Source organism: Cyclopterus lumpus, chromosome 1 (assembly GCF_009769545.1).
Source record: "Cyclopterus lumpus isolate fCycLum1 chromosome 1, fCycLum1.pri, whole genome shotgun sequence".
Taxonomy (NCBI): Eukaryota; Metazoa; Chordata; class Actinopteri; order Perciformes; family Cyclopteridae; genus Cyclopterus; species Cyclopterus lumpus.
In genome coordinates, this window is record NC_046966.1 from 27,221,242 (window position 1) to 27,236,336 (window position 15,095).

At 46.2% G+C, this 15,095-nt stretch overlaps 2 protein-coding genes across 3 annotated transcripts in view; one reads left to right on the top strand and one right to left on the bottom strand.

Annotated features, from left to right (window-relative positions):
• The first annotated feature begins 633 nt into the window (after positions 1 to 633).
• eif4a3 (eukaryotic translation initiation factor 4A3) lies at positions 634 to 7,388 on the top strand. The gene is made up of 12 exons (XM_034530877.1): positions 634 to 889; positions 1,298 to 1,370; positions 1,456 to 1,522; positions 1,599 to 1,661; positions 1,752 to 1,884; positions 3,162 to 3,242; positions 3,353 to 3,494; positions 4,557 to 4,695; positions 4,778 to 4,893; positions 4,973 to 5,080; positions 5,842 to 5,969; positions 7,246 to 7,388. Exons 1-12 carry the CDS (start codon positions 739 to 741, stop codon positions 7,260 to 7,262), a joined length of 1,218 nt encoding a protein of 405 aa, XP_034386768.1. The 5' UTR covers positions 634 to 738; the 3' UTR covers positions 7,263 to 7,388.
• Positions 7,348 to 15,095, bottom strand: part of soul4 (heme-binding protein soul4) — a 9,683-nt gene continuing 1,935 nt past the window's right edge. The window contains exons 2-6 of one of the 2 annotated variants that reach the window (XM_034530897.1): positions 10,799 to 10,936; positions 9,290 to 9,375; positions 8,362 to 8,503; positions 8,079 to 8,262; positions 7,348 to 7,865 (exon numbers count right to left, since the gene is read on the bottom strand). In XM_034530897.1, coding sequence (XP_034386788.1) covers positions 7,691 to 7,865; positions 8,079 to 8,262; positions 8,362 to 8,503; positions 9,290 to 9,375; positions 10,799 to 10,877 — 666 coding nt within the window. In that variant the 5' untranslated portion in view covers positions 10,878 to 10,936 and the 3' untranslated portion in view covers positions 7,348 to 7,690. Of the gene's footprint in view, positions 7,866 to 8,078; positions 8,263 to 8,361; positions 8,504 to 9,289; positions 9,376 to 10,798; positions 11,004 to 15,095 lie in introns of both variants that reach the window. The other variant, XM_034530889.1, reaches the window with a different exon arrangement.

The window sequence follows — 15,095 nt, forward strand, 5'->3', positions numbered from 1 at the left end:
CTCCACACAGACCCAGCACCTCGTCACAGGGGGCCTCTGGAACTGCCAGTCAGCCAACCGCAAGGCGGACTTCATCTCTGGCTTCGCTATCAAGCAATCGCTGGACTTCCTGGCTCTCACTGAGACTTGGATCACACCAGACAACACATCAACCCCTGCTGCTCTCTCCTCAGCCTTCTCCTTCAGCCACACATCCAGACCCTCTAGTCGGGGTGGTGGCACAGGTCTACTCATCTCACCCAAATGGAGTTTTTCTCTCTACCCGCTTCCATTATTTACACCCACTGTATTTTGAGTTTCATGCAGTGACGGTTACTCATCCGGTTCATCTAACCATTGTTGTTCTCTACTGTCCACCCGGCTCCTTGGGAGACTTCTGGTGCTGAGACTAACTGTCCTCAGGGACCCGGGGTTCAATCTCAGAACACATTAGAACACATTAGAACACAATGAGAACACCACCCTAACCGGGTTCAGTAGAAGCTTTCTGTGTCTCTACTGTCAGAAAGATGTTCCCCAGATTCTGGTTCAGAGACTCTGACTGACTGTGAGGTGCTTTTACCCTCCTGGCCTTTATGTGTCGCTGTTCTTCAGCAGCTGGTCAACCAACCGGAAGCAGACTGCGTCGCGTACACTCTACGTCATCAGCGCTACCCCGCTCTTTCTTCCGCGTGTTAGCAGCAGAACGTCGCAGCTCTTTTCTTGTTGTTGGTCTCAGCAGAAACAGCGTAGAGGAAGATGGCTGCTGTCGGGCTGCAGAGGAAGAGGCTCCTTAGGGACGAGGACATGACCAAGGTGGAGTTTGAGACCAGCGAGGAGGTGGACGTCACCCCAACCTTCGACACGATGGGCCTGAGGGAGGACCTGCTCCGCGGCATCTACGCTTACGGTTAGCCGGGGATCTCAGCGGCCTCCAGAAGGAGGGGGGGGGATGCTAAAGCTAAAGCTAACTGTTTATCTCCGCGATGTTTAGACCAGTTCAATCAAAATAGAAGTTAATTATATTGATGTTTCTCATCATGGTTTATAGAAGCTCCAGATGTATAATGTTATTTACTTTACACAGTTTACTGTTTTTTAATGAAGCGGTTCCTCCAGTTAGCATTAGCTTTAGTTAGCGGTAGCTAGAGTCAAGCGGAAGTATAGTGAACAGAGAGCTCCCAGTGTGTCTGCTGGTCTGAGAGCTCCTCCACTCGGTCCACAGGGCCCCTAACTGTACCCCCCCCCCCCTCGATGCTAAATAACTAATTTGTATAAAGTCTCTGTTAAACTGAAGGGTTCATGTTTTGTGTTTCAGGTTTTGAGAAGCCATCAGCAATCCAGCAGAGAGCCATTAAGCAAATCATCAAAGGCCGGGACGTCATCGCCCAGTAAGACCTAAACTATAGGGACCTGCAGGTACCTGTGGGGTTTACCAATGTTCTGTGTGTTCTCTAACGCCTGGTCTCTGTTCAGGTCTCAGTCTGGAACAGGAAAGACAGCCACCTTCTGTGTGTCGGTGCTGCAGTGTCTGGACATCCAGGTCAGGGTTCAGGTTTCTGTCAGGGTTCCACTGATATACATTTTTACATTTATATTAATATTTCTTGTTGCTGCAGGTGAGGGAAACGCAGGCTCTGATCCTCGCTCCAACCAGAGAGCTGGCCGGACAGATCCAGAAGGTAGCCCCGCCCACATGGTCATAGTCGGCCTATCGTCTGTGAGCATTGGTGTCCTGGTCTCTGATGGTCTTTGGTCTCTGGTGTGTTCAGGTGCTGCTGGCTCTGGGGGACTACATGAACGTCCAGTGTCACGCCTGTATCGGAGGGACCAACGTGGGTGAGGACATCAGGAAGCTGGACTACGGACAGCACGTGGTCTCAGGGACACCGGGACGGGTGTTTGGTGAGTTTCACACAAGACCTACTTCTCGGACCGTTTAACCCAGTTTACTTTGAGGAAGACTCAGTCAAAAATGATCTACATAATGCTTGTTGGTGTATTACGTGGAGGTAATTAAGCATCGTTCTCCCTGCATTTGGCCATGGACCCATTCCGGCGGAACGTGTGGTGATTGGAAACGTTTTGGAAAGACTGAAACTAGGGCTGCAACTAACGATTATTTTAATAATCGATTAATCTGTCGATTATTTGTTTGATTAATCGATGAATCGGATCAAAAAACAAAAGCATTAATTTCCAACCCTTTATTCAACAGAACTGTTCCAGAAAATGCACAGGTAACAGGTACTGTGAATTCCGCACTATAGAGCGCACCTATCTATAGGCCGCACCTGCTAATTTTTAAAAGAAAAAAGAAATTGTACATAAATAAGATGCACTTGTCTATAAACCGCAGGGAAAGGGGGCGTGGCTTGTCTCTGTGGCTTGTCTACGTAAAAACAGTTATTTCTGCCGTTCACCACGGAATAAATAACCACTAGTTCTGCTTTATACTTGTTGTGGACATCCCATAAACGTCGGAACATCTAACGCCCTCGTGTTTGGGTTCATAACATAACAGGCTCACACAGCTCGGGGGATTTCACCGACTCCATCTCGATAACTTACTGCCGGAGCAGCAGCATGCAGGCCGGCAGGAAGGGGGCGTGGCTTGTCCTTCTCCGATGGTCTTTAAAATATATATACTCAAACATCTCCGCGTCTTATTGGGTGGCGGAATAGTCGCGCGACACAACGAATCGATAATGCAATTCGTTGCCAACTATTTAATAATCGATTTTATCGATTTCGTTGTTGCAGCCCTAACTGAAACATGTCCTATGGGCAGTATTGTTCACAGCTGGTATCTGTAAATGGCAGCCGGCATCACTTGTGTCCGTAGACTCGTCCAGTTGCAGAGCTTTGTCCTTCCTGATAGCTGCAGAGCTCTGATTAAGTCCCAAAACAACGTTGTGTGTCAGGGGTTCAGGTCTCTAGAGTCCTAGGATCCTTGTTTTCAGAGGATGACATCCCTCAGTCTGCGGTCCCAGTCCAGCTCCAGTCTGGTCTCTCTGGTGACTGGAATGTTGTTATTGGGCCTCTCTAGCTCCGGTTGGTACTGGGCTGTCACAGAAAAGGGCGTGTCTGCAGCGGTTGGGGGCGGGGTTATAACTTATCCGTGTGTGGGTCTGCTGTTGGTCGCCTCCAACAGGAAGCTGAGGTTGGTTTGTTTTCTCCAGATATGATTCGCCGCAGGAGTCTGAGGACCAGAGCCATCAAGATGCTGGTTCTGGACGAGGCGGACGAGATGCTCAACAAAGGTTAGATGCTATGATATCACAGGATACCTTTAACCCGTGACCGTTAAATCTTTTATTTGTCAACATGAAATACCGACACAATGTCATCTTTAACCGTTGACCCTTTCCAGGTTTCAAGGAGCAGATCTACGATGTGTACCGCTACCTGCCTCCGGCCACTCAGGTGGTTCTGATCAGCGCCACGCTGCCTCACGAGATCCTGGAGATGACCAACAAGTTCATGACCGACCCGATCCGCATCCTCGTCAAACGGTCAGAACATTAGAGCATGCAGACCATGTTTGGGCTATTCGGGAAGATAATCAGTTAAATATGGAGTGTGTGTATAATAATAATAATCATGAGATATTCAAGAGAAAACCTTGCTGAAGACTCCTCAGCGATGAATAATGTATAGATTATATTTAGTAATTATGTATATATATTTATGTCTCAGTGACGAGCTGACGTGTTTATATCTAATATTTATATACAGTAGGTCTCCTCAGTGACGAGAGATGTATATCTCTGACGAGCTGATGAGACATATATATTTATCATACCTGCAAAATTGGTGCTTTTTTGCCGAAATTCACAGTTTTTCAATCAAAATGTCATCCAAGTGAATCGTGTAGATCTGAAGAGTTTTTGTTCTCGGGGTGGGAGGAGGGGTCACCAGCTTGAATGTCAGCCGGCGACATCTACTGCTGTCATGCTGCACGGTGTATCGTGCAGCATGACAGCAGTAGTATGTTTTTAATCCTACGTTAAAAACGATAGCATTTTGCATATTTTTAGTATCAATACTTCATTACTAGAGCGCACACACTGATCCGCTCCTAGTGTTCAACAAGCTGGGCAGGAACAAGCTGTTAAAGTGATCCATACAGATGTTTTATTTATTACTATTATAGATAAACTATTTTCACTCACCTACTGGCGAAAGAAAATCAACGTTAGGTGACAAATGGTACACACTAAAACTTCCTGCTGTGTACTTTTGTTTGTGCGAGACCACTTTAGCTCACTAACAGTATTTATATATTTAGGTCTCCTCAGTGACGAGCTGATGACGCATGTATTTGTATTTATATTTAATATTTGTGTCTCCTCAGTGACGAGCTGATGACGCATGTATTTGTATTTATATTTAATATTTGTGTCTCCTTAGTGACGAGCTGATGACGCATGTATTTGTATTTATATTTAATATTTGTGTCTCCTCAGTGACGAGCTGATGACGCATGTATTTATATTTATTCAATATTTGTGTCTCCTCAGTGACGAGCTGATGACGCATGTATTTATATTTATTCAATATTTGTGTCTCCTCAGTGACGAGCTGACTCTGGAGGGCATCAAGCAGTTCTTTGTGGCCGTGGAGAGAGAAGAGTGGAAGTTCGACACTCTGTGTGATCTGTACGACACGCTGACCATCACGCAGGCCGTCATCTTCTGCAACACCAAGAGGAAGGTCTGTTCTCCTCCTCACAGGTCACATGACCCGAGTGCAGCAACTCCTTCTGGGAATCTGAGTCTCCGTGTGTGTGCTTCAGGTGGACTGGCTGACGGAGAAGATGAGAGAGGCCAACTTCACGGTGTCGTCGATGCACGGCGACATGCCTCAGAAAGAGAGGGAGTCCATCATGAAGGAGTTCAGATCTGGAGCCAGGTAAGAGACCGGGACCCTGTAGACCAGGACCCTGTTATCATCTGTGGACTCTTCTTCATGACTTATTGATCTGTTTCAGTCGTGTGTTGATCTCTACGGATGTTTGGGCTCGAGGTCTCGACGTTCCTCAAGTTTCTCTGATCATCAACTACGACCTGCCCAACAACCGAGAGCTCTACATCCACAGGTACGCATCACATCTGTAACAATGCCAGGAAGTAGTCCCACAGGTACGCATCACACCTGTACCAATGCCAGGAAGTAGTCCCACAGGTACGCATCACACCTGTACCAATGCCAGGAAGTAGTCCCACGGGTACGCATCACACCTGTACCAATGCCAGGAAGTAGTCCCACAGGTACGCATCACACCTGTACCAATGCCAGGAAGTAGTCCCACAGGTACGCATCACATCTGTAACAATGCACATTAAGTAGTCCCACGGGTACGCATCACATCTGTAACAATGCACATGAAGTAGTCCCACGGGTACGCATCACACCTGTACCAATGCCAGGAAGTAGTCCCACAGGTACGCATCACACCTGTACCAATGCCAGGAAGTAGTCCCACAGGTACGCATCACACCTGTACCAATGCCAGGAAGTAGTCCCACAGGTACGCATCACACCTGTACCAATGCCAGGAAGTAGTCCCACAGGTACGCATCACACCTGTACCAATGCCAGGAAGGCTGCGGTCGAAGTCATATATTTACCTCCTAACGTCTCTTCCTAACCACTTGTCCTTGACCTCTGGAAAATAGGAAGGAGAGTTCATGAGGAGTTTAGCTACGTAGTTATGACGCAACCTGGTTCATAGTATTATTAATACTCTTTAATAAAACTGGTTTGATGCTTCTGAAACAAGCCTTGTTCATATTTCATTCATAGTTGAAACAAACTGAACTTCTGCATGGTTGTAAAATGACCTCTGACCCCTTCCAGGATTGGTCGTTCTGGCCGCTACGGCCGTAAAGGCGTGGCCATCAACTTTGTGAAGAACGACGACATCCGGATCCTGCGTGACATCGAGCAGTACTACTCCACCCAGATCGACGAGATGCCCATGAACGGTACGGCCAATCACAAGTGTCTTAGGGATCAATACATTAGGACCAATCACAAGTGTCTTGGGGATCAATACATTAGGGCCAATCACAAGTGTCTTAGGGATCAATACATTAGGACCAATCACAAGTGTCTTAGGGATCAATACATTAGGACTAATAACGAGTGTCTTGGGGATCAATACATTAGGACTAATAATGAATGTCTTAGGGATCAATACATTAGGACTAATAACGAGTGTCTTGGGGATCAATACATTAGGACTAATAACGAGTGTCTTGGGGATCAATACATTAGGACTAATAATGAATGTCTTGGGGATCAATACATTAGGACTAATAACGAGTGTCTTGGGGATCAATACATTAGGACTAATAACGAGTGTCTTGGGGATCAATACATTAGGACTAATAACGAGTGTCTTGGGGATCAATACATTAGGACTAATCACGAGTGTCTTGGGGATCAATACATTAGGACTAATCACGAGTGTCTTGGGGATCAATACATTAGGACTAATAACGAGTGTCTTGGGGATCAATACATTAGGACTAATCACGAGTGTCTTGGGGATCAATACATTAGGACTAATCACGAGTGTCTTGGGGATCAATACATTAGGACTAATCACGAGTGTCTTAGGGATCAATACATTAGGACCAATCACGAGTGTCTTGGGGATCAATACATTAGGACTAATCACGAGTGTCTTGGGGATCAATACATTAGGACTAATAACGAGTGTCTTGGGGATCAATACATTAGGACTAATCACGAGTGTCTTGGGGATCAATACATTAGGACTAATCACGAGTGTCTTGGGGATCAATACATTAGGACTAATAACGAGTGTCTTGGGGATCAATACATTAGGACTAATAACGAGTGTCTTGGGGATCAATACATTAGGACTAATCACGAGTGTCTTGGGGATCAATACATTAGGACTAATCACGAGTGTCTTGGGGATCAATACATTAGGACTAATCACGAGTGTCTTAGGGATCAATACATTAGGACCAATCACGAGTGTCTTGGGGATCAATACATTAGGACTAATCACGAGTGTCTTGGGGATCAATACATTAGGACCAATCACGAGTGTCTTAGGGATCAATACATTAGGACCAATCACGAGTGTCTTGGGGATCAATACATTAGGACTAATCACGAGTGTCTTGGGGATCAATACATTAGGACCAATCACGAGTGTCTTGGGGATCAATACATCGATTCTCCGGATGTATTGATCGCTATCTAACGGTGTCTTTGTGTCTGCAGTGGCCGATCTGATCTGATGACGTCTCTCCGGAGCCCCGCCCCTTTTATCTTTCTTTAGTTTAAAGTGTTTCTCAATTTGAGGTGAAAACAACTGTAAGAAGCTGATGTTTTTGTAAATAAAGTTTATTTTGATTTCACTTAAATGTTATTGATTAGTCATTAAACTTGTTTACATCACATTTATTTCATTTCATTTGTTTAACCATGAATCTGATTGCAGATGATCATTTATATCTGAGGGTTATTGAGCAAATGTCTTCTCAATCATCAGATTTGAATCACAATACCAACTTTTACTGTCAAAGGAAACATCAAATAACAGCTGCAGGATTAAAACACTAAATATTTAATCAACGACTACAAGTTCATCTTGTAAAAAAATATTCACTTTCTTTTCTGGATCTGACAAATCAAGACCAGAACCCTGGAGGATGCTGGGGAGGCGTTACGGGTTGCGCCTGACAAACCAGATCTCGTTCCTGCGGCGGGGGATGCCAGGGTTCTCGTACGCCGCCACCAGGTATTCGTCTCTGCGGAGGTCGTTGGTGGCGCCCAGAATCTCCCACAGCAGGCTGATCTGACGGGTCAGGGTCTCTTCTGTGGTCGTCCCGAAGAACGTCCTGACAGCCAATCAGAAACTGGGAATTAGTTACTCGGGACATGAACACACCAGCAGTCTTTACCGCTGTGGTCAGGGACGTGTGGATTTAACGCTGAATTGTGAATCCTCCTTTCAGGATTCTACTGGTTGATCTCAGAGCTGTAACGATCAATGTAATCCTATATTTCTTTACAGCGTTTGCTATGAAGCTCCACGTTGATGATGTTCTGACCTGGCGATGACTCTGATTGGCTCTCTGTGCACAATGGTGACATCGGAGTCGGAGGGTTGAGGGGGGTTGGTCTGAAACTCTGCAGGCAGGAAGTAGGCCGTCTGGACGCATTTCTGAAACGTGTTCCCGTCCTCCATCATGTGGACGTTAGTGACCACCGGCACCGTCATCCCCAGATACCTGCCTAGAGATATATACACACACACACACACACACACACACATATATATAAAAGGCAATGTTATTTTTTTTATATATATGGTGGGAGGGGGCGGAGTCTGACCTGCAGAGTTTTCTTTACAGATGAAGCGCATCAGTTTCATGAAGCCCATCGAGATGCTCTGTTCATACAGATCTTCTCCTTTAGTCACACAGGCCCAGTGGCCTGCTGGGTACAGACGCTCCTCATACAGCACCTCCCCCATCTGTAGGGGGAGAGGGAGTCAGAGATACATACAGCACCTCCCATCTGTAGGGGGAGAGGGAGTCAGATACATACAGCACCTCCCATCTGTAGGGGGAGAGGGAGTCAGATACATACAGCACCTCCCATCTGTAGGGGGAGAGGGAGTCAGATACATACAGCACCTCCCATCTGTAGGGGGAGAGGGAGTCAGATACATACAGCACCTCCCCATCTGTAGGGGGAGAGGGAGTCAGATACATACAGCACCTCCCATCTGTAGGGGGAGAGGGAGTCAGATACATACAGCACCTCCCCATCTGTAGGGGGAGAGGGAGTCAGATACATACAGCACCTCCCCATCTGTAGGGGGAGAGGGAGTCAGATACATACAGCACCTCCCCATCTGTAGGGGGAGAGGGAGTCAGATACATACAGCACCTCCCCATCTGTAGGGGGAGAGGGAGTCAGATACATACAGCACCTCCCATCTGTAGGGGGAGAGGGAGTCAGATACATACAGCACCTCCCCATCTGTAGGGGGAGAGGGAGTCAGATACATACAGCACCTCCCATCTGTAGGGGGAGAGGGAGTCAGATACATACAGCACCTCCCCATCTGTAGGGGGAGAGGGAGTCAGATACATACAGCACCTCCCATCTGTAGGGGGAGAGGGAGTCAGATACATACAGCACCTCCCCATCTGTAGGGGGAGAGGGAGTCAGAGATATATAGCACCTCATTTACTAGTACAGCCATGAATACTGTGTCTTTACTAGTACAAGTATGTATAGTACTAGTGTTTACCTTCTCATGGGAGGACACTGGAGTGAAGGGCAAGGGCTCCCTCTGCTGTTGGTTACGGGTCATTTCCTGTATTGGGACCGTCATGTCTGGAACACACAGGAAGTTCAGTGCAGACATGAGTCAGCTGTCTTAAAGTCTTCATCAACAAGAACAAATATGTTATGTAGAAAATATTTAAACTGAATAGTTATCAATGCAAAATACCAACGTCCTGGGCCCGCCCCCTCACCTGGAGGTACTGACACATGGTAGATACAGGCTCCGCCCCCTCACCTGGAGGTACTGACACATGTACCGCCCCCTCACCTGGAGGTACTGACACATGTACCACCCCCTCACCTGGAGGTACTGACACATGTACCGCCCCCTCACCTGGAGGTACTGACACATGTACCACCCCCTCACCTGGAGGTACTGACACATGTACCACCCCTTCACCTGGAGGTACTGACACATGTACCACCCCCTCACCTGGAGGTACTGACACATGTACCACCCCTTCACCTGGAGGTACTGACATATGTACCACCCCCTCACCTGGAGGTACTGACATATGTACCACCCCCTCACCTGGAGGTACTGACACATGTACCACCCCTTCACCTGGAGGTACTGACATATGTACCACCCCCTCACCTGGAGGTACTGACACATGTACCACCCCTTCACCTGGAGGTACTGACACATGTACCACCCCTTCACCTGGAGGTACTGACATATGTACCACCCCCTCACCTGGAGGTACTGACATATGTACCACCCCTTCACCTGGAGGTACTGACATATGTACCACCCCTTCACCTGGAGGTACTGACATATGTACCACCCCTTCACCTGGAGGTACTGACATATGTACCACCCCCTCACCTGGAGGTACTGACATATGTACCACCCCTTCACCTGGAGGTACTGACACATGTACCACCCCCTCACCTGGAGGTACTGACATATGTACCACCCCCTCATAAACATATATGTAGAAATGTGTGTCTAGCTGCATCCTTTGTTCTTTTTATGTCTGACTATGAAATGCATTACTACTCGTTTTGTGTGTTATATATATATATATATATATATATATATATATATATATATATATATATATATATATATATATATATATATATATATATAAATAACCTTTATTAATATCAACTACGCAAGATATGTCTTTAGATTAAACCTGAGACTAATAGTCAACAATCGAGCGTTAAGTATTACAACTACACATAAAATAATAATTTTATACTACACATGTTGTTGTCAAAGGTAAGAGCCAATCATCTCTATGATGTGGCGAGGGCCAGGCGTTTCCCATCATGCACTGGGCCACGAAGTCAGTGGAGAGCTACTGTGGCGCCTGACTCAAAAATCTGCGGGGGTCACGTCGGACACAAATCTACCCAGCATGCATTGTGCGCCGATTGCCGGTGATCGATTCTAATCAGGACTGGCTCATCTCCAACGCGCCTACTGACACATGGTAAATACAAGCTCCGCCCCTCTCACCTGGAGGTACTGACACATGGTGGGTACTGGCAACTGCCTGCCAGTGTGTCAGAAGTCGGTCCCTGTCCTCTTCATCCATTGGTTCTGGGTTGTCAGTGATGTCATCTTCCAGCTGATCATCGTCCAATCTGTCAAGATCTTCCAGAGAGATCAGAGCCATCAGTGGTGGAGGACGAGATGACCTTTGACCTGAAGACACGGCCGACTGAGAAGAGACAGGATTATTTATTGTTGCTGTAACTGAAAAGAGCACACAATCACACATTAAAGCTGATAAACATATAGTCTACATGTATATTATATATCACTTAAAGGCAGTGTATCACATCTACAGGTTAGGTTAAATTACTTCCAGGGGGATAGGTTAGCTTACGTTAAGTTACTTCCATAGGGTTAGGTTAAGTTACTTTGCCTTTAAAATTCAAGTTTGGGTTTATAATTGTTTAGAATAATAAAGATATTTGTAGGATTCCACACATATATGTATATATACATACACATATATGTATATATATATATATGTGTATACGTATATGTGTATATATATATACATATATATGTATATATACATATATGTGTATATATATACACGTATATATACATATATATGTATATATATACGTATACATACATATGTGTGTGTGTATGTATATATATACACACATACGTATACACATATATATATATATATATATACATACATACACACACACATATATATATGCATATATATACACATATATGTATATATATACGTATACACACATATATATATATATACACACGTATATATATATATATATACACACACACACATATATATATATACGTATATATTACATTACATTTCATGTCATTTAGCTGACGCTTTTATCCAAAGCGACTTACAATAAGTGCATTAAACCATGAGTCCAAACTCAGAACAACAAGAATCAAGCAAGTACAATTTCTTCAATAACGTTAAACTACAAAGTGCCGTCAGTAAGAGACATTTAAGTGCTACTAAAGTGCTAAACTACAAAGTGCTATCGGTAAGAGACATTTAAGTGCTACTAAAGTGCTACTACGGCTCTACCTTCCCTATTCAAGGTATAGTCACTAAGATGTGTTTTTAGTTTCCGACGGAAGATGTAGAGACTTCCTGCTGTCCTGATGTCAATGGGGAGCTCGTTCCACCAATGAGGAGCCAGCACAGCAAACAGTCGTGATTTTGTTGAGTGTTTAGCTCGAAGTGAAGGAGCTACAAGCCGATTGGAAGAAGCCGAGTGAAGTGAACGGGCTGGGGTGTGAGGTTAGACCATGTCCTGGGTGTGCGGTTAGACCATGTCCTGGATGTGAGGTTAGACCATGTCCTGGGTGTGAGGTTAGACCATGTCCTGGGTGTGAGGTTAGACCATGTCCTGGGTGTGAGGTTAGACCATGTCCTGGATGTGAGGTTAGACCATGTCCTGGGTGTGAGGTTAGACCATGTCCTGGGTGTGAGGTTAGACCATGTCCTGGGTGTGAGGTTAGACCATGTCCTGGATGTGAGGTTAGACCATGTCCTGGATGTGAGGTTAGACCATGTCCTGGGTGTGAGGTTAGACCATGTCCTGGATGTGAGGTTAGACCATGTCCTGGATGTGAGGTTAGACCATGTCCTGGGTGTGAGGTTAGACCATGTCCTGGGTGTGAGGTTAGACCATGTCCTGGGTGTGAGGTTAGACCATGTCCTGGGTGTGAGGTTAGACCATGTCCTGGATGTGAGGTTAGACCATGTCCTGGGTGTGAGGTTAGACCATGTCCTGGATGTGAGGTTAGACCATGTCCTGGATGTGAGGTTAGACCATGTCCTGGATGTGAGGTTAGACCATGTCCTGGGTGTGAGGTTAGACCATGTCCTGGGTGTGAGGTTAGACCATGTCCTGGGTGTGAGGTTAGACCATGTCCTGGGTGTGAGGTTAGACCATGTCCTGGGTGTGAGGTTTGACCATGTCCTGGGTGTGAGGTTAGACCATGTCCTGGGTGTGAGGTTAGACCATGTCATGGGTGTGAGGTTAGACCATGTCCTGGGTGTGAGGTTAGACCATGTCCTGGATGTGAGGTTAGACCATGTCCTGGGTGTGAGGTTAGACCATGTCCTGGTGTGAGGTTAGACCATGTCCTGGATGTGAGGTTAGACCATGTCCTGGATGTGAGGTTAGACCATGTCCTGGATGTAGAATGGACCCGATCTGTTCGCAGCACGGTACTCAAGTACCAATGTTTTGAAGCGGATGCTGCGGCCACCGATAACCAGTGAAGGTCGTGGAGGAGCGGAGGATTGTGGGTAAATTTAGGAGGTTGAAGACCAGTCGAGCAGCTGCATTCTGGATGAGCTGTAGAGGTCGAATGGCATTAGAAGGTAGACCTGAAGGAGGAGTTACAGTAGTCTAGCTGTGAGATGACCAGAACCTGGACCAGAGCCTGGACCAGAACCTGGACCAGAGCCTGGACCAGAGCCTGGACCGCCTTCTGAGTGAGAAGAGGTCGTATTCTCCTGATGTTGTACAGCATGTACCTACAGGAGCGTGATGTTGTGGTAATGTTGGCAGTCAGGGAGAGTTGACTGACAGGTGTCACACCGAGGTTCCTGGCAGTCGGAGGCGGAGCCAACACTGAGTTGTTGAAGTTAATAGTCAGGTTGTGGGTGGGAGAACCTTTTCCTGGAAGGAGGAGAAGTTCAGTTTTGTCCGGGTTCATTTTCAGGTGGTGAGCGGACATCCACAGAGAGATGTCAGTCAGACATCCACTGAGAGATGTCGGTCAGACATCCACTGAGAGATGTCAGTCAGACATCCACTGAGAGATGTCAGTCAGACATCCACTGAGAGATGTCAATCAGACATCCACTGAGAGATGTCGGTCAGACATCCACTGAGAGAAGTCAGTCAGACAGGCAGAGATTCGTGCTGCTACCTGTGTTTCAGATTGGGGAAACGAGAGGATCAGTTGGGTGTCGTCAGCATAGCTGTGGTAGGTGAAGCCATGCGAGAGAATGACAGAGAGATAGAGTTGGTGTACAGAGAGAAGAGAAGAGGACCAAGGACTGAGCCCTGAGGGACCCCAGTAGTCAGAGGACAAGGCTCAGACACAGATCCTCTCCAGGTTACCCGGTAAGAGCGGTCGGTGAGGTAGGATGAGAAGAGTGAGAGCAGAGCCTGAGATACCAGGTCCTGGAGGGAGGACATGAGGATCTGGTGGTTCACTGTGTCAAAGGCAGCGGAAAGGTCTAGAAGGATGAGGACAGAGGAGAGAGAGGCTGCTCTAGCAGTGTGAAGCTGCTCAGAGACGGCAAGGAGGGCAGTCTCTGTTGAGTGGCCTTGAATCCAGACTGGTGGGGGTCTAGAAGGTTGTTACTGTGAAGAAAGGAGGAGACTTGGTTAAAGATAGCTCGCTCTAGAGTTTTGGAAAGGAAGGGGAGGAGAGACTTGACTGAAGTCAATGACTTCAGGTCTGTAGTTGTTGACTTCAGGTCTGTAGTTGTTGACTTCAGATCTGTAGTTGTTGACTTCAGGTCTGTAGTCATTGACTTCAGGTCTGTAGTTGTTGACTTCAGGTATGTAGTTGTTGACTTCAGGTCTGTAGTTGTTGACTTCAGATCTGTAGTTGTTGACTTCAGGTCTGTAGTCGTTGACTTCAGGTCTGTAGTTGTTGACTTCAGGTCTGTAGTCATTGACTTCAGGTCTGTAGTTGTTGACTTCAGGTCTGTAGTCGTTGACTTCAGGTCTGTAGTCATTGACTTCAGGTCTGTAGTTGTTTACTTCAGGTCTGTAGTTGTTTACTTCAGGTCTGTAGTTATTGACTTCAGGTCTGTAGTTGTTTACTTCAGGTCTGTAGTCATTGACTTCAGGTCTGTAGTTATTGACTTCAGGTCTGTAGTTGTTGACTTCAGGTCTGTAGTTGTTGACTTCAGGTCTGTAGTTGTTGACTTCAGGTCTGTAGTTGTTGACTTCAGGTCTGTAGTTGTTGACTTCAGGTCTGTAGTTATTGACTTCAGGTATGTAGTTGTTGACTTCAGGTCTGTAGTTGTTGACTTCAGGTCTGTGGTTGTTGACTTCAGGTCTGTAGTTGTTTACTTCAGGTCTGTAGTTGTTGACTTCAGGTCTGTAGTTGTTGACTTCAGATCTGTAGTTGTTGACTTCAGGTCTGTAGTCATTGACTTCAGGTCTGTAGTTGTTGACTTCAGGTCTGTAGTTGTTGACTTCAGGTCTGTAGTCATTGACTTCAGGTCTGTAGTCGTTTACTTCAGGTCTGTAGTCGTTTACTTCAGGTCTGT